The sequence below is a fragment of the Apus apus genome, chromosome 6 (genome assembly GCF_020740795.1).
Source record: "Apus apus isolate bApuApu2 chromosome 6, bApuApu2.pri.cur, whole genome shotgun sequence".
Lineage (NCBI taxonomy): Eukaryota > Metazoa > Chordata > Aves > Apodiformes > Apodidae > Apus > Apus apus.
Genome location: NC_067287.1, coordinates 27,822,149 through 27,842,703, shown reverse-complemented (window position 1 = coordinate 27,842,703; position 20,555 = coordinate 27,822,149). Strand labels below are relative to the sequence as shown.

Genomic DNA, 20,555 nt, shown 5'->3' with positions numbered 1-20,555 from the left:
ATCACTGAAGGCTAAGGACATGCAGCACTGTGAACACATTCCAGATTTTAACATTGAGTGTAAACTCTAAGGGTTTTATCATCAAAATACATTTTGCAGTATATCCTTAGCTACATAATAAGTCCTATAAAATGCAGGAGGAGCTTTAATGATTGTGATGTTTATTTCCTCTCTTTCTGTTAGAAGGAGAAGAAGGCTTATGACAACAGATGTAACTTTCTGAAGCATTTTATTTTCCTGCCTTCCTCCTGGAAATTCCTACTAACTCTCATGCAAATATCCATTCTTTCTTATTTCTTGTCTTTAAAGTATAATTTAGTAATTACATTAATAGACCCCACTTGGAGAGCTTCTAGCACAGAAGTTTGCTGTAAAGCAACAGGTCGTGCTGTCTGCCCGACCCAGCATCCCTGGCCAGGTTTTGCACTGTGCTGCTCCTGACCTCTTGCTCAAAATCTCCCATTTCTCATTGGTTTAGATCTTCATGCTCTCATGCCTAATCCTTAAGCAGACACATTTATTTCTCTTCCTGACCAGTCAATCCACATCTCTGCTGTGCAGTTGGTTGAACACACTGGAAAGCAGAGTAGTGGAATAGTAAATACATGGACCATTACCAGCAATTTAGCTTTTTCCTTCTGCTCTAAGTTAGTATTAAGGATGGTCTGTCTGTAGGAGAATGACTACTTTCAATAGATGTCTGCTTGTGATATATTCTTATATAGGTATATGCACATTTAGAAATATTTGTAGTTAAAGCCTCTGAGCAGAAAAAGATGAAAAAAGCAGCAGTGGAGTGCTTGCTAAGTGATGATTTCTTGAAGTTTCTGCGTCTCTGTACATCACACCGGAATTCAAGTATCAGTACTTGAAAGGATATACTTAAAGGAGCCTCCTGATGTACATTACTTTAATCAGCTTCCTTTTTAATAATTTGTATTATGAGGACACATACTGTCTCAACCTTGCCTCAAGGGCAATAATGATTCCCCATGTTATGTAAATAAAACAAGTCCATAGAGAGCTGACAGGGCCGAAAGAAAACACGTTTTATGTCTGTGGATGTTCTGATGAAAATCTCACTAATTCAAAAGACACGTTACAGGAAAAAAAACCTAAATCTTTTCAAAGAATCTGTTGCAGCCTAGTGAGGCTCCCAGCTGAACATATGGTGGGCTGTATTTTCTTTTTGTCTTTTATTCAATGTCTTCATCTATGTGGTCATGAAGGCAGCTGGACATAGTTTTACCTCTGTGTGTGGTCTGTGATGCCAGCAAGTCTATTCTTGAAGATTACGTGTATGTCTGTCTGCTGACTGTTATCATGTTATTCATGTATTGCCTGGTGTTAATTGTTGCAACTGTTGGGTATTTACTTATTTATTTATTTAATACTGACAGAACATGGAGTAGAATACTCTTTGTACCATTTAAGTAACATTTGAGTCCTTTCCCCCCCCCCCCCCTTGGACTTGATGCAGATTCCATGTTCTGCATTGAATAGATGTAAGGACAGGAAGCGTCAATTAAGTACTAATGGACTTCCTAGGCTATTAATGAGAACATGACTCATGTCCTAAGGATTTGCAGTTGGATTCCTGTAGCTTTTGCTATTTCTGTTGTAATTGTTTTCAGTAATTACGTTTTCCTAGAACGCAAAATGATCATGAAGCATTTAGTATATTAAAAGCAGTAACAGCACATTCATTTGTTTAAACTCATCCTATTATGGGTCAATCATATATTCATAGCACAGAAGATTTCTGACACAAACAGTAGATACTGTTGTAATTCTCTTTTCATCTTTGCTATCCAGAAATATCTTTAGTGGCGAACCAAGGCAAATATTCAAATAAGAAACCTATCCAGGGTGGTTTTGTAGTGAACCACTACAAACATCACATATTCGTGTGAATCAGTTCTCTGTTTCTGAGCAGCTGGAAACAGCAGTATGGTTACAGGGAGAATATATTGAGAACATCAATATATTTTTTCTATAATAATTTGTTTTTTTCAGCTTTTTTCTGGTAGATTGGAGGACTGATAAACACTGAGATTGTAATAATATAAAAATCTGAGTCATATGCCAGAAGTAAATTCCTCAAGCCCTGATGCTTTTTGTTGATGCTGTATAGTGGCATGAGAATGATCTCCATGCCCGCAGAGCACTGTGGCAATAAGAGTGAGCCACAGGATGGACTTGGGAAACTACAGTCAATTCTCAGTTCCTTTATGATTTCAGGAAAGTAATTTAACATAGACTGTTTCCCCATTCTTCTTTTGGAATATGACAATAAGGTTTCACAATCTGCTTTAAGTTAAATTTGTGAATGTGCATTTGGTGATCAGTTGCACCAGTAATGGCAGCCAAGCAAGAAAGCTAAAAACACTTAGTTGTAATGCTGCACATATTTTAAGCATATTTCTGAAACTGGATAGTATAGTGTATTTTTTTATAATTATAGATGTAAAATGGACTGGAGAGCAACAGAACTCATTTTTGTTTTTTCCTGGTTTATGATAGGGAAGTGAAGAGCTTGTTCTTTTCACACTTTTTTTTTTTTTTTTTCCATTGATAGAACTTCTGGGAATTATACCTTCCCTTCTTGTCTTTGGCAATCTCTGCTGGATGGCAGAACAGAAGTTTGAGTTAATTTTAATAATATTGAATTATTTTTTACATAGTTTTTCTGGCCAGCAAGTTCAAGAGTAATGGAAAATAGGTATTTCATTACGCATCCTTCATAATTTCTTGTTCAGGTTTTATTTTTTTGTCCTTTTCTCTGCCAGCCTATCTCGTTTCTACAGTTCTCTGCCTGTCTACAATGCCAACCTATCCGATTGCTACTACAGTAGCAAATTTTTCAGTGGTACATGACAAGTAAACATTAAATGGCCACTTCTTTGTTGCAAAATCTCTCTTAGTCTTTCATTAAAGGTGAATTAGAAAAGACCTGAATGTATAATGAGGTCTGTGTGATGCACAAATTTAATTTACTATTACATTTACCTTATAAAGATAGTAAACGTACCAAAAGTTCTTATCTTCTTATATATAGTGAAAGAAACAATAAATAGATGTTTTTCAGTTTTGAAGGTAGTCTTTAGTGTGACTGTCTCCTTTTCATAGTAATAATTTCTGTATTTCTAAAATTACACTTTTGTCATGTACAGATTTAATCAGATAATTGGATTTAAGTACAGTGAACTCCTCAGAGCAGTCCACACATCCAACTCCCCAGCAAAAAAGAAGTTACTCATTTGATTCAGTAGATTTATAATCTTTGGGGGAATGCTTTAGATCTAATGATGGAAGTTATTATAGACACACACATTTGTAGAGAAACTGCAATCCAAATTAATTTTTACATTTTACTGCAGATAATTTGAAAGGGCCTGAAATACACATATACATGTGTGTGTGTTTATAAATATAACGTGATTTCTCTTGGTGAGAGCAGGACTCTGAAAGATTACTTCAGCTATGCAACAGATGTCCTGTGAAACCTGTACTCCCACTTATTTTGGTGCTAGGTCTTGGTTTTGTTTATTGGGACATTTCATGTCTGGGCAAATATACAGTATCTGTAAGTGGCTTCTGCATTTTATCAGTTTGAGTGAACTGTTCCTGGGTCCTTTAATATACGGTGTGCATATCAGTCTGTAGGAGCTTTGCCTTTCATTTTTCTGACTTAGGTAGCAATGACCTGGATATATCAAATGGACCTATTCAAGATCCTCAGTCTTCATAGGATAAATATGTCGGTTATTTTAATTGCTGTTGTTTAATAAAGCTCTTAATATTAAGGTATTCCCTTGTGTTTGGATCTATTTGAGCTGAAGACAAACCAATGAAAACAGTAGTTCTAGTCTTACCCTACCATTTTCCCTGCCTTGGAGACAAAAAATTTTAGGTAGCCCAGGACTACAGGTTTTCTGTCTGGTTGCTGCACATTTAGTACCTGGAGACCTGTGTCCTGCAAAAATCACAGAATAGTTGAGGATGGCAGGAACCTCTGGAGGTCATCTTGTCCAACCCACTCCTCAGACAGGGTCACTCAGAGCTAGTTGCTCAGGACCACATCCAGATGGCTTTTGATTATCTCCAAGGATGGAGTTTTAGAAGCAGCAGCTTTGAAATTGTTTCCAGCTAAGCTGCTATAGAGGGGGTTAGTGGCTGCCCTTTCACATTGCAGCTACGTTGACTGAAAACTGGCATAAAACATCATCCATGAGGAGCACATGTAAATCATCCACATGCACAACAGTATTTTACCCTGAAGCATAGGATTTCTCTTGAAATAAATAAAGTTTACAACAGGCACCCCATCACCTCTGTATGTTTTTGTAGCAGTTAACTACTAGTTTCCACTGCCTGGAAGACGGAAACCTTACTGCCGAATTTCCCAGAGCAGGAATGTGCCAAAATCATGAAAAGAAATTGAAGTGGCTCATCTATTCTGTTGTTCTTCAAGACAGTTTCTGGACATCTGAGTGCCCTATCCAATTTTCTTTGGCATTACAGCTTCAACAATAAACCTACATGCAGAAAAATAAAGTAGCTTTTGTGATGTGTCCCTGTTCGCCAGATGTTCTGTGCCATCAGAGAAGGGGCAGGGGTCAGCTGAGTATTGCAGAGGGTGCTGCTCCCACAGGATTTGAACTAGTCCTAAGATATAATCGAAGTAGGAATGTGCAACAATCAGCATTAAAACTCTAGTTGTTAGGAGAGTAACCTTTATTTTTTTGTTGGAAAAGTTTCTCACTGAGATCATCTGACATGAAATTGTGGCAAGTTAATTTTATATTAGTTTGCTGGAAAACTGATAAAGATAGGCACTCAGCTCACTAGCATTGGGTATTTTACTTTCTCATGCTTGCCCCAACCTCTTCTCTGCAGTTATTCTTATAGGGCAATACGGTTTTTAAAATCAGGCACACCATTGTTAAGCAACTTTTATTTTCTGTAGTGTGTAGTTGGCCAGCATCTAGCATGACAGTTAACAACTTTACTTTTTTTCAAGTGTCTTCTGCATGTTCTTGCCTCTCAACCTTGATCCTAAGATGTATAGAAAGCTCAAGAGACCAGGAAGGTAGTCAGTTAAAGTTGTATGTATCTCTGGACCACAGATATGATACATGAAACTGTATTTCTGAGTAGAAAACAAACAAAAAGATGTGGAGGTTAAAAGTTAGTTTTTGTGTTTTGTTCTGTTGTTATTTTTTTTTAACCTACTGAACTATTATGAAAGTGGACTTTCCTGGAATTCCCTTTTTTTTCTTTTTATTTTTCTCTTTTTTTCTCTCTTTTTTTTTTTTTTTTTTACTACAGGTTTTTCGTAAGGAAAAGGAATCTGTGTGGCTGCTTTCTAAGTTCTGTTATTTTAAATTAATTTTTCATAATAAGGATGAATTATGAAAGAGCTTATCTTTCCACAGTTTTAGCATTCAGTAAACAACCGACATCTAAGATGACCTTAGTCCCACTCAGCTATCACATGCAACTGATTTTAAGCCCTTTGCAGTATCCTGAGGAGGAGATATGTCTTGTTTCCCATGGCTGTATAACTTTGTCCCATTGTCTCTTGAAAATTATATTTTTGTGTTAATTTTTTTTCTCCTTTCAGTTTTCAAAAAATTTAATCAGCTCCAGTTCTCTTATGGCAGTAGACTACTGTCCTTTCATACATTGTTTCTTGGCCAGTCCCATGTCATGAAGCACAGAATGCAGGACAGATGCCTCACGCCTGGCATACTCAGCTGTTCCTGGGAATAAAACTACTACATGCGACTGGCAAGAGTACTACTAGAGGCAGCATATGCTAGCTGTTAATGTGTGACCTTTTTGTCCTCAGTAACTTGACTAACTCTACTCTTTTGGACAGAAAAGAGTTAGATATTAAATTGAGATGACTGAATTTCTGAGTATCAAGCCACTGCTTTATAATAAGTGTATTTATCACTTCAGAACTGTAGTTCCAGATGTAAATTGTGTGCTGGCCAGTGTACAAGAGGTGAGTGAGAAGCACAGACTGCTGGCCAGGTTATTGGAATGTGTGGAGCTGCAAGTGATTGAATTACAGTGGTTCCTGTCTCCTCAGCTGAGAGTTTTGCTGCCACTGAGCTGACATGGAGCTTAACTGATTGTACATGCCCTACCAGACCATTAAAAAATAAGTTGTGCTATTTTAATTACTGTTGCCACAGAATAAACTGAGAGTCACTGATAGACTGGTTTTCTGGATGGTGCAGCTATTTATGGTTGTCTCAACCTAAGAGAATTTTGACTCGTAATGAGTAGTAATGGCCTTAGAAGTGAGACAGGTATCCATGTCTCTTCGTTTGTCTTTCTATTGCCCAGTCATCTATGCTGGTGACACAATGAAACAACATTTTTGCAGTAAGTCCGCCATGCTGAAACATGGCTTCTTTGGGGTCAGTGCTGCAGAGTGATCAAATAAATAAATCCTCAGTGAAGAGATATTTTATACATATACAGTACATTTAATAATTTACAATCATGTATGCTATAATTTGAATTTAAGTTCAAAATAGACTTCATCTTACATCTATCTTTTCAGTACCAATGCTTTCCTGGATGAAATCTAGTTGTTGAGTAGATAGTACAAATTCTTACTGTGATTGGAGGTTTGCTGAGCTGTACTACTGAATAATACTACTAACTGCACTGTAATTACACACTTAGCCTTCCATGCATTTTATAACATCATTCAAGGGACGAATTAAAGTATTCTAAATATCATATTCACTGCAACTCTATGATTTCTTTATCTTGGACTTGCTGCCTTTCTGAAGAGTTTTGTTGTATTTACTCTTTCTAAAGAAAAGATGACAGAGCCATATTGACATGGTTGAGTCCTTTCATTGAGGTGCTATAAATAAAAAAACCAGCAGTCATAGGGGTAAAACATATGAGTTCTTAAGATCTTAAATTTTTGAATCTTGTTAATTAAGTGTTCTCGTAAAAGTCAGTGTGCTTCTTGTGGGTGTTTTTGTTTAATTAAAAAACCCCAAAGATATTTCAAGTGATTATGGGTATTTATTTTTGTTCTCTCTGTATATTTTGTAATGTTCCTGCTGGCATTCCTCGGGGGGACTTTATATGCAGTGTTGCTCCTGTTTACAGGGAGTGTTTTCCCGAACTGCTGGTCAATCATGTAGGTTTTACTCAGCCATTAGTATTTCTGTGGGTGGTCACTAGGGATATTGTGTGAAAGACCCCAGACTGGTAGGTTGCTGAGCACAAAGAAATAAATGTCAGTACAACAGCTGGATAACATATAGAAAAAAGAGAGAAGTCAATAGGAAGAGAGTGGAACTAGGTAGGCACTCTGAACTAGGTAGGCACTGGGCTGGATGACAGCCTGAAAAAGATCATCTTGGTTTAGGATCTGGAAACAATAAAGTAACGCATGTGGTTGCTGAAGAAAACAGTGAACAGTTGCACAACTTTTAAGGATAAATGATGCAGATGATGCAGACTATGCAATGAAATTTTTATTCTCCACCTGTCAACTTCAGATATTTGCACATTCATTTTGAAACATCTTCTGAGGTTTTTTTGGTCCTCTTTACAGAAGTAATTTTGGGATAGACGTAATTTTTATTTCTGACTGGTGCAGTACAGTTTAAAGAATGCATACATGTAATTCAGGAGAGTTTTGAATGTATGCTTCCAGAAGACCTTAATAATACATAAAGTTAATAGCTTATGCATAAAATCACTGACAAAAAATATTTTCCTTCTTTGTGTAAAGCTGCACAGAGTGAGGAGCGCCTGTGTGCATTTAAGGACCCATATCAGCAGGACCATGGAATCAGTGAGAGCCGAATCTCCCAGGAGAATGGCACAATTTTGTGCATGAAAGGTAGTACCTGCTATGGACTTTGGGAAAAAACAAGAGAAGGAGACATACATCTTGTAAAACAAGGTATGTAACATCTCAGTGGAACTGCAGTTGTTTTGTTCCCCTTTTCACTGCTTTGTGATCTAGCCAGCTACTACAAAGGTGTGCAGCTGCAAACTAGACATTTTGTTTGTTCATTGTACAAATGCATAATTTTAAAGTTCCCATTTAGCAATTTAAAATATGAACAGAAAGTTTGTTTGAAATTAAGGACTTCTAAAAGAGACCAAAGAGATTAATGTGCAGTTCAAGGAAAAAAAAACGTCTATTTGCTTGTTAACTTAGGTTGTCCAGAGGAAGACTGCTATCTTGAGTATATCTCAGTTTATGTATTGATGTAATAAATGTAAAAATGAGTGTCTCCTTAAGTAAAAATGTATATTCGTGCTGATAGAATGTTTACTAAGGAAACTGCAGCAATAGCACAAAACTGTCGCATATCACTGGCTGTCAGTTTGCTGCTGTTCTGGAGGGAGAGTGATGGTAGGGAAGGGTGAAGGGTCTTACAGTTGCTGAAGACATGTTCTGATTACTGTTCTCAGGAACTCTGCCCTTGGTTACTTGTGTACAAGTTAATGTAGTATAAAGCTGAGTGAAAACTGATATTTACAGACATTATGTGCAGTTGTACTCAATGTTGATTCATCTTTGATCTGGTAATCTGCTCAAAGAAGGAGTCTGGCTGCTCACCTGTGCCCCCACACTGCCTCTTTCCCTTCCAGGCATTTGCGCATAAATGACATTTAACTGCCATTGATGGTACTGGAGAAGGAACAGTTGCTGCAGGGAGGAAGGGCCTGCATTAACCAAGAAATAAATTGTGATCCTGTAGGAGAGTCCAGTGATGTTGACAATGATGAAGGACATAATTTTTAAAAATAATGCAAGAAGCACCAACCTATAGATGCAGTCATGTAGCCTAGCTCTAAGGAGAGGACTAAGTTGCCATTTCATCTGAACTGTGGGTCATAAAAGTGACTGTGATATCAGAGAAATGAGAAATAGCTTGCATCTGCTTAGAAGGCTCAGGAATTCAGATTGGTGTGTTTAATTATCCATGCAATAGAATTAATGAATTAATTTTATGTTGCTTTTAAAAATAATTATTTAATTTGCTTCTTCTTACAGGTTGCTGGTCTCACATAGGAGACCCACAAGAGTGTCACTTTGAGGAGTGTATAGTTACAACCACCCCTTCCTTGATTCAGAATGGAACATACCGCTTCTGTTGCTGTAGTACAGACTTGTGTAATGTCAACTTCACAGAAAATTTTCCACCTCCTGACCCTACTGATACAACACCTTACAGTAAGTCAGATGTTTCCACCTGTGTCATTTCATGGTTTAAATAATTTAAAGAAAGATCCTTCTTTCATGGTACTGTAAAATGCAAAACCTGTGACCTTTCTCTTTAAATGCCACAGAAATAGCAAACAAAACAGAGCTTGTCCATATTAAATTTATCACAGTTACATATTCCACAGTGCTCTGCAAAGAAGGAGTTAAATGCTTAAAAGATCATTGTTTGTATAGGCAACTGCTGAATGTAGATTACATTTTCCAAAATGGTCTATAATCTTGGGTTCTTTGGTATTTGGATGTGAAACTTCAGAAGCCTGTGGGGATATTCAGAAGGAATCAGTCTTCTGTTAAAAAGAGGCCAGTAAGTTCATTAACATTATGGCACATTTGAAAAGTCTGGCTTGTCTGTTCAGTTATGGTTCACAGATGGTTTTGAGCAGTAGAACTGGTCTTATATTAGGCTGTTGAAATTTTCTCCAACAGTCTTAGAGTGCTTTGAAATCTGACTTGCTCCTTTTGCGTACCTCTGGTAGAAATTAACTTTGGCATAACATCCAAAGAGTAGTTTGAGCAATGTACTTTGCTTCCAGATTAGATTATCTGTTAAATTATTTATTGTAAAATTAACATAGTGTCTGGATCCAAATCAAGGGATCATGCCCTTTAACCTCCTGTTACAGAAGCCAGATCATGGCTAGCTGACACACTGGTACGCTGTGCTCCAAGAATTGAGAAGCTGTGAAGAAGCTGAATTAGTGGCCTAATAGAAACATCTGGATAGCCTTTTCTAAATAAGAATTATGAAAGAGAAATTGAACAGAGGCAGATGTGTAAATGGCAGTACAACTCTTCCTGTATGTCAAGAGTTCTTTATCAGTGAAAAATGTTTTGTGAAATGAAGATGTCTTTAATTGAGTACCATTTCAATCTGTAGAATGCAAAAGAACAGTTTGTGTTTAAGAATGATATTATTTTACTTAAACTCTAAGATAGTGAAGATACTGATGCTTTCAAAAGTAACTGTCGGATGGAGTCTTTTCTAAGCAAATTTGGTCAAAATGAGGGCTTGGCATGCTAAAAAAAACCCACTTTCCCTGCATACGGTATAAGTGGTTAGAGAGTAGATAAGACAAGGTGCCTTTTGCCTGATAATTCTATTTGTATAACCTGTAAACCATTTGGAATCAGTGTCTGAGCTCATCACTGTGCAATGCAGAACAAACTCTACTTGACTCTGGTAATAGTCATCTGACTGGAGTTAGTGCTGTGCAAGGGATTTAGACAGGAGGGGGAAAAAAGGTATAAAGATAATTCCTTGTTCTTTTCTATCCCCCCAAAATAGGAAGGCAGGGTTCCTACAAAATGACTTGTGCTTGTGCTTCTCAAAAGGTAGAAATTACAAGCTGAGTTAATTATTATTGAGTGATAAGATCTTCAAATAGTTTAAAGTGGAACTTTTAATACTGAAAGATCTAGCTTGACTTGTAAATTGAGACTAGAAAAAAAATTTAATTTGTAATACAGTCCTTAATTTACCCAGCTGTAATTTAGTGCTGCAGCATACATTTCTATTGACTCAAACTGTTTTGTGTTACTGTGTCACCTTCCATTTTCATAACATGCAAATTTGGCTTTAGGCATAAGCATAAGCAAAGTAGGTTGCTGCTTAGCACAGTTGTCTGTCTGCTTTGACTAGGTTAAGAGATGTAGATTGGCCATTCCAGCAGCAAGGACAGCCTCATTTGTCACTCTGGTGTTTTATTTGTATAGCTCTACTACTGCTACGTGCGACAGAGGTGGGCTTCCCCTGGCAGTGTAAATCTACAGCACCACTGAGGGTAAACGGTGTTCTTGGAAGCTGGAAGGGTAAATAAAGGGACACTGTGGCACACAGACCTCTGCAACATTACAGACCCCTATTCCAGGTGCTGGAGTCTCCACAGTCCCTTCCTTAGCCCTCTTCACTCCTAGAACCCATTTTGGTGCTGTAAGATTTAGTTTTGTCACCTCAACATTGAGGACAAAATTTGGTGAAGTTCAGATTTTATTTTTTGGCAAGCTTTGAATGACTTACTACATACCTTACTTGGGCACTCTTGAGCCTTTGTATTGAAGTTGTCAGAATGCTTTAAGGACATTAGTAAGCTTAGCTGTACAGGCTGTGGCAATCTATATCTCTGTATCTTTTAGATTATTAAAGTGAACAGATGATGTTCATATGGGAAATCTCCTGCAGAATATAATTTCAGTATAGCCTGTGAACTGCAAGAGCACTATTTCATACATATTTTCGATAAGGCATTAAAAATGTTATACTTGGGGTTGTTCTTGAATGACAGAAACTGAGGTATGTGGCCTCCTAGCACTGGATTTGTGATCTTGTAAGCTTCAGAGCAGATGTGACTAGTGCATGGTTAATTATGTGGAGGCTGATGAATTCTGCCCTTTAATGTGCAGCTGGTAATTTAAAACAACCGTACATCTGAGTAGTCATATTCTTCTCTTCCATCTTAAAGAAAATCTAGGCAGATTTGAGTAGTTGTTTGTTGCTAGTCCCTCCACGTAGAATTTTGCAAATGCTGTAGGATGGGGTGTAGTCTAGAGTCCACAGTCTGGAGGTGTTAAAAATGCAAAAGTTCAGTTAGCTGTTTCCTCATGGCAGGAGAAGTAGAGATTGGAGAATGGTGTTATTTCAGATCTCAAGATTTGCCCATGGAATTTGGAGCTGCTGAAATGCAGCAGTTCAAGAACAACCTCTCATCCTCAACCTAAGCTTGTGCTTTTTGGGAAAAATACACTTTCTCATGTTTTGCTAAATGACTTGTGGGTAAATTAATTATTCTTCCATCTTGTATTTGCACTAAAAAAAAAACAGACTAAAAAAAATAGTCCATCTCAACTTCAGCTGGTATGTGTTACATACCTCTTGACCCAACCTAAAAAGGGCGAGCTATGGCTTCCTGGGTAAATGTTTTGAGATGTGTGTTTACTGTATTGTTTTTTTCAGATATTTATTTTGAGACTTGTTAAACATCTGCCTCTCATATCTACAGAATGCTTCCTAAATTCTGAGACTCTTTTGAAGACAAATTAATTAATTCTACAATCATTCATAATAGCTGTTTAAATAGAATTTAAGTAGCTGAAGAGGTAAATGATCTCCCTCATTGGTCATAGTTACATTGTTGTAATGAAACATTCATGTTAAAATAACATCAAGATGAAAACAAAGCAATTTTAATTTATTTTTTTCCTCAAGGCTGCAAATAAATTAATCTTACAGTAACTGAGTGTTAAGAATAAATTTTTTCATGATACACATAGAAAAAATCCCTGGCAGCAACAGCTGAGCATTACTGGTACATATTGTTGAAATTATGTAGGGTTTTCTCATAGCAAGAATGTTGGCTGCAATTTATGAAGGATATAGAAACATATGTTAAATAAGTGCACTGAGATTTGAATATAAAGAAACTGTCTCACACAGTGAAGCCAGTTGATATTTCATTATTCTAAAACACTGATAGATGGGTTTGTCTTTCCAGGATGATACTATTCTGACCTTTCTTTGCCAACCTTCTTGCTACTTATATAAAACACTTACATAAACAACTGCATTTAAGTGCTTACAGAATTCTGTGGAAACTTTGAGGAAAACTACCATTAAAAAAAAATGTATATTCCTGGGTCAGGTTTATTAATGTATTAATAGATATTTTTCGTTTAACTACTGCTTTTTAAGATTAGCAGCAGTTAGATTCATGTTACTGTGGGAACATAGAATCATGGAATCACTGAAATACTTAGGTTGGAAAAGACCTTGAAGATCATTGAGTCCAACTGTAAACCTAACACTGCCACTAAATTGTGTCTCTAAGTGTGCCACATCTACACATCTTTTAAATACCTCCGGTGATGGCGACTTAACCACTACCTTGGGCAGCCTGTTCTAGTACCTGACAACCCTTTCGGTGAAGAAGTTTTTCCAGATACCCAATCTACACCTCCCCTGGGCAACTTGAGGCCATTTCGTGGCCCAGTCTTAACTCCCACTGAAGTTGAGTTAGATCATGTCAGCCTAATTTTGGACAGTCATAGCCCTGCTTACTCTCAGTTGTTATCTGGAATTGCTTTTTTTGGTTTGTTTTCCAGAGAACAGCATCTGATGTTAATTTGTAATTGAAACCATTTCCTTCAACTGGGTTCAGTTTTTAGTACCTGATCAGCTGAGTTTGTAGCCAGTATCTGAACTGGTATTTAATTTCTGGTCTGCTTAATCTAAAAAAAACCACTCTGTAAATAAACTGTTTCCCTCACTTGCATGTTTTTTCCCCCGGGTAGTTTAGATGTATAGCAAAGGAGAAATTCCAAACGTTTCAAGGTGACAGATCTTCTGTCTTGAAAGATGGAGGCAGGACTGATTGACAGGAAGGATTAAAGCTTGTGCCCTTGGAATGATAGGGAATCAGTCACACACCTTCCCTTCAGTGAAGAGATAAGGCATTATATGTCATTAATGTACCTTCATTATTTTAAAGGGCAGGGGAAGAAATAGTAAGATAGTAATCAAGGGCCTTAATATCTTTTTTAAAAAATTACTTTGAGATTACATTAAGACAGCTAAGTATTTGATGCAAGAGGACATTACTGTGCCTCCCAGGAAGTTATTTCAGGGCACTGTATTAAATTAAGATGCTGAACTGCGAAGAAGATACAGATGAATGTGCATGGAGATTTCTAAATATTTACCTCTTTTAGAAGAGATCATATGTGGAACAGCTAACAGAGGGGAAAAACACTGGGTTTTTCTGTGGGAATAATTCTTTGAGATACTGACATAATTATGAAATATTTTGAATTTTTGGCCAGCTATTGACAAATGTGTTTTTTCTTGAACTTTCAGTTGCCTTTCTGTCTGAAATTTAATGCACGTTCAAAAGAAATTATTGTATTATATTTACTTTTTGCTGTTTATTTTGTTACAGGAAATGAAATAACTGTGGAGGGGGTTGTGACACAGGGTGCACATTGCTCCAAATATTTAGTGATAACAATTTAGAAATGTGTGCTAATTAAGGCTATTGCTTCTGTTGTTGCAACTCAGGGAAAGGTGATAGTATTGTGGATTAATGTAGAGGAGAAAAAGTAGAAGTGGAAGTTACTGCAGAGAACAAAGTATGCAAGCAATCAGTATAGAATAGATATCCAAGTGAAAGCCTTAGTTTCTGTAGAATCTGTAAAAGGTTTTGCAATTCACCCAAGATAACTGGTAACCCTTGTTGAGTGACTTCAGTTTGGTGATTTTCATTAGAAACAGAGCTATCAAAAGCAGAATCTCTTAAAGACTGTTGGTAGCAGCACTTAAATGTTTTAACTTCTAAGACATCATAGTCTCCTGAGATTAAACTTGCATCTTTACTGAGTATAAAAGTAAAGCTTTGATGTGCAGTTGGAGTCTGGATGTTAAGTGTTAGCTGTGAAGGCAAACCCTACTTAACAGAAAACTACATGTAATTTTTTTCTCTTAAAAAAAACATTTAATCAGGAAGATGAAATTGAAGTGTTTTGCTTGCACTGAGATTTAAATGATTTGGAAATGTTTGTGAATTTTTTGAAATTTCTTTTATGAACGAAACCCATAAAATGCTAAAAAATGTCTTAAAAATAAGAACAAAATATGTTTATTTGAAAAGGGAGAAACATTTCAAATAATATTTTTATTTTTAAAAAACTATTTTTTTTCTGGTTTTATGAGTACATTCCCTACTCCTTTATCAAAGTACTGTCTGGAGCACACTTGATAGGAGAGCTGTGCCAGCAGGAGTTATTAATGTGTTAGGACCTGGAGGTCCAAGAAAATTTGCAAAGTTCTTTTAAAAATCTGCTTGAATCTAAATAAATGCTTTTTGGATGCAAGGTGGGATTTTTATCTTTATCTTGACATTGCAGTAGTGTGTTTGTGAAGTGCTAGAGCTCTAACTGCACTTTGTTTTCGAGAACGAAAAGTATTTTACTTTAAGAGTCCTTAGAGATCTCAATTCTTCAAGTAGTTGTGGACATAACTCTTAGTTTATTCATTTGATGTAATTGTCTCATCTGTATCTTTCTTATCCTTGAAGTATATTGCATATTTTTAGTACTACACAGCAAATATTTTGAGTTTAAGGTCTAGAATGAAGAAAGGAAGCATCCATTTTCTGAAATATAATCAGTGGGTTTTGTCACCTTCAACAATAGTGAATGTGTACATTTTTAAGCCACCTTGCATCTGAAAATAGATGATTCACAATTCTTGTATCATGTGTAGTTCCTGAGGCACTAATTTGCATCTCTGCTAGAAATTGGTTTCCTGTGGGATGTTTTATGCACTTCTAAGAATTTAAAGATCTGCAAATATCTTTGGGTAATACAAATATAGCAAATATATATATTTTAATTTACTGGGAATACTGGGTATTGTCTGACTTTCATATTGTTATATAATAAACCCAATATCATAGTTAGCAGGTATCTGTTGTGACAATGCACAAGAGGGTTTTGTTGTGAGTGCCTTACAGACCCAAGGCAAAAGCAGGTAAGGCTCATAAGAATGGGATTTTTTCAGAATACATTAGTGGAAAATTGGACTGTAAATAATAAAGGTGGTAGATAAGAAATTGTGTCTCATCTCAAAGGAAAATGGAAGCAGACAATGATGCTATGCTTTTTGTCTGTGTTCAGATGCTACCATATGTGAGGTACTACATGTCTATAGTGTACACAATATGAACATTATTGTAAACAAATCCTACACTGCTGTTTAACCACCCCGATAATATGAGAAATAGGTAGGAGCTCTCTGGAAGGCAGATTGATATATCAGTGTGTCCTTTGGGGACATTCTAGATCGACAAGCTTTCTGATGTAGTAGTAGTAATAGGCTTCTAATAACTATTCCACTCACCTCAAACATTTTAAGACTGGGTGCTGTAAATCTTAACGTTTCTGAGTGAGTTAAGACCATACCCCCACAGACGCATTTCTCAAGACTTGCAAATATGCTTCGGTAAATCTTCTCAACAAAGTATACTGACTGAATTAGCCAAGATACTCTACATTGTAGTAATTACTTAGCAAAATTAAAACACACTGTTTTGTGAATGTTCTGTCTGGCCATGTCCTTGTGCTTTTTCAAACAACATTTATTTTCACATCAGGTTTGTTGATATCCACCCTTCCCTGTCTTGTCATGCAAAAGGTTAGTTGCCGCGCACAAAAGTGGCAGAAGTGTCTGTGGGCAGGCTTCTCTGCTGCTGCAGTTCCTAGCGGGGCATTCGCTTCAAAGGGCAACATCTGTGTCTCCCTGGGCAGACTGGAGCTTCTAGGCTTGCTCAGAATGCTGCTTCTCGTAATCCCCTTTCTCCTGCCCCGTTGCCCTTGTAGCTTTCCTCGTATTTGATATTTAGCATGGCTCTGCTCAGGTTTTCTATAACAATATTGCAGTGAATGGAGTTAAGATATCTCAAGAAACAGGAACTCTGCAAAGCTTAGTTATAAAGCACTGCTAGATGCTGCCAGGTACTACTGATAAATTCCTGTCCCCACTCCACTGCTGGTTTTGTCTGTCCCCAGTACACTGGTCGTGAGAGACGTCTTTGTCCTTAGACTGCTGAAATAGTAAAAGAGACTGGAACTGTTAGGCACAAAACAGAAGATAATTTACAAATATTGTCTGTTATTGGCTGTTCAGTACTATGAATCCCATCCCTGCAGGAAGCGTTTAGATCACAGGAAACCTTTTTCCTGTCTCTTCTTGCTCTATTTTCTGTAAGTCCCATTTGTTTCTTGTCCTATTTGCTAAGCTTACTTACAAAAATCTGATCCTATATCATGGTTTTGTTTAATACATTTTACCTCCTTGATTTGAGAACTCATACAATTTAGAAAGAAAACTTTAGGTTCCTGGTGTTGGACATAAACTTAGGATACCCTCTGTTAGCCTAGCTGCTTTGCAGTCTTACCTGAGTTGTATTCATAGCTCAGCATGGTGGAACTTGGCCCCCTCAGAGGGGACTGGAAGTCTGTACAGATTATTAGAAAGATGTTGGCTCTTCAGAGTTGTTAATCAATCTCTGTTTCTTTCTGAGCCTTTTTTTTTTTTTTTAATTTTTAATCTGGAAAACATTGTGATCTGAAAACCCAAGACGTTACTTAACATTGATTTCTGGCTTTTGCATACAATACTGCATACAGTGCATCTTCAGGGAGGAGACTGTCTGGAAGTGTATTTCGATATGGCGCCATCTTCAGAGCTGTAGGTAGATGAAGCTTTTCTTTTTAACAATGTGCTAAGTTGTTTCTAAGAACATTTGAGTTACTACTTTTAGACAAAGTGTTCAAAACAGTGGGAATTCTGTGGGTGAGCTGTGGGGGGCTCCTGCAGGGGCTGGTGCAGATCAGGCTGCGGGCAGGGGCAGCTGCGTCCCCTGGCCCTGCGCCAGGCCTGCCGCTCAGGTCTGGCTTGCAGGTGCTGCAAGCAAAGCCTGATCTCGGGACTGTCTGTGCTTATCTTTGTATATATGCACTAAATGATTGTTCTCTATGTGATTTTATTTCTTCTTTCGTAACTGTGCTGTTGGAGCATCTTCTATTGAGAGTATAAAAAAGGTCAGGAGCTGTACTTGATACAAACTGTAGTTTGTCTCTTTCCCTCCCTTGTACCAAACAAAATCTCTGCATATAGGTGGATACTGGACATCAGAGTTTTACATTTGTTTTCCTTACAAAGAAAGGCTTATGTCCACTTTATTAATAAAGTGAATGGCAAATTCTGGTAAGTGCCTCAGGTGTTTGAATTGTGAACCTGTGACTAACTCTGTAATTCTGAATGTGAAGTTTCGTAACTGGGCATCCAGCTCCTGACACGTCACCCTGACTATAGATGTCTCCATTACTTCCGAAGAACTGAGTTGTCAGGGCTGTTTTGAAGTTGCAGAGATTTGAGGTGATCTTTTGGCTTTCTGGCTAACAGAAACCATATGCTTGAAAAACAAAGGGTCTGTAGAGTGTTCAGGGGAACCAACATGACAGGAAAGTGTCACGTGAGTGTCGTCCTGTTGCAGTTCTCTTTAGGTCTGAATTTGTGATAGGAAAGCTGACTAAGCTTTTTTTTTTTAGCTTCTATGCTTTCAATATCAGAGTAGGTATGGGTCTTTCTAAATACTGAATATCATCAGATTTAAGTAGACAGTCCATACATTTCTTTCTCAGAAGTCTGTTTTGATTATTAGTGTTATATTTTGTGATGCTAAGATATTTATTCTGTAACACATTTGATAATTTGAAATAAATTTATTTATTGGTCTTTAAATCCAACTGATATGAGTTAACTTATTTCAGTTAATTCATATAGTATACTTCCATACAAAATTGATTCATGGAAGAGCTTTTGCTGTACAGATATTTCTAAAGGGGAGAAGTTAGAAATTCAGACTCTAAGGGTAAGGAAAAATACTGAAAGAGGGAAGTGTGAAGGTTTTATATTGACTTAGCTTTTCTTTCTTGCTCTAGAGTAGAAAGAGATTTGATGTTTTCTGAGAAGTCTGAGGAAGGACTTATTTTTCTAAGATATCTAATACCAAGTTGCATTGACACTGAATAGGAGTTTGTGATTCAGATCTTTTTAACTCCTTTGGAGGTTTCAGTAAATTACAGTAAATTGGAAATTACAGTTTTATGCATTCATTTTAGAATTTGAGCCTACAAAATTTTGCATGTATGTTTCTTGGCATTAGGCCAGTTGTGTCCTGAAAGTTTCTGAAGTAACTGGGGGTGACATTGGACAGCTTTTGACTTTGGCCTGGATTTTTCCCTTCCTTTAGAGTGGTGGCATGAGGCTCATTTAGAAACTACTTGCAGGCCTGTAAATATTTTCTTAGATGAGCAAAAAATTCTGTGTTCCAGACATTCGTATTGACTTCAAAACTATATATACTTTGAGCAAGGGTAAGGCATCCTTGTATCTTTCATAAAAGCACTTCCCTTTTTTAACACTTGGACAGGAAATACAAGTGTTGGAGTTGTAGCAGTGAAAGTGTTGTGTTTGTTTTTCCTATGCCAAATAAAAATATTTTCATGTGTCTTTGAGTTCAGAGCCCTGTCTATCAATCTGTTTACAAACTGGATGTGTATATCTGAAGGAATATATAGCTGATAGGTGCTCTAGACAGCTGGGCCATCTATGTGGAGCCACAAAGATAGTTGTTGCTTTGTTGTAGTTCTGTTTCTCCTTTTAAAGCAATAACTCACTCTGAAAGTAGTGATGTGGGACACAGAACTTTAAACCCCAATGAATTAGTACAAATGTTATAAAATACAAGTACAGTTTATATATAATGTTCCTTTGACATGGGAGCTTACACTGTTTAAAAAAACAAAACATGCACACACATAAAAAAGGAAGCAAAACCCCAAATCACCCCCTCAAAAAAAACCCCAAACCAACAAACAAAAAAACCCTAACAAAAAACACCCCAAGGGTGAAGAAAATACACACATTCAAACCAACCTGAACTCCTGAAAAGTAGACATCTAAAGTGCAGCAAATAAAAATCGGTTGTATTCTAGCTGCTGTTCTGTTTTCTCCATATTTGTTCTCTGAGGATCTATTTGTAGCAAGGCAAAATGGATGGTGCTAACTGAGCCACAGTGAATTACACTTAGCAAATGTCCTTCCTTTGAAAGCGGGTCCAGACACTGCTGCTCCGCAGTGCTATGGGAAAGCAGGGAAAACTTGGTGAAAACTTACTGCAAAATTAAGCAGAGCAAAACACCAGAAGTCAGTGTGATAGATGAACATACACAAAATATTTAAACTGTTTTTAAAAAAGTTTTTAAGTGATCCTGAAGAGTAACTCGAGCTTCTCTGCCTTTATCAATTGTGCACTTGTGAGCTGTGTAGATAAAGCTGGGAAGTGCCCACCACCACTCAGAGGTTTTGGAGAGTACAGCCCTGTACATTAGACACTCCCAGCTACAGAGCCATTCATAGCAACTTTGGAGCAAACTAAAAATGTGTGTGGGTGAAATAAATATAGACTCTAAACCAAAAGCATTACACATCTCCTCAGAGCCGTGCCAGCAATTCTGGGAGAGATGCTGGCCACGGGCCTTGTACCTCTGGCAAACAGTTCTTGTACAGGCACACTTGCCATGAGACAGTGCTGAGGAAGGCGTGGGCTGACCCCTGCTCAGCTTTGGAGGGTCAAATGGGAGACTTCTCCTGTCCAGCACTAAGAGAACAGTTCGTGTGCAATGGCAATGGTAGACAGTGGATCAAGGGAAAGGT

General features: G+C 37.3%; 1 protein-coding gene across 3 annotated transcripts in view; it reads left to right on the top strand.

Annotated features, from left to right (window-relative positions):
- Positions 1-20,555, top strand: part of BMPR2 (bone morphogenetic protein receptor type 2) — a 108,579-nt gene that overhangs the window by 46,483 nt on the left and 41,541 nt on the right. For all 3 annotated transcript variants that reach the window (XM_051622845.1, XM_051622844.1, XM_051622846.1), the window contains exons 2-3: positions 7,778-7,951; positions 9,056-9,235. In XM_051622845.1, coding sequence (XP_051478805.1) covers positions 7,778-7,951; positions 9,056-9,235 — 354 coding nt within the window. The remainder of the gene's footprint in view (positions 1-7,777; positions 7,952-9,055; positions 9,236-20,555) is intronic.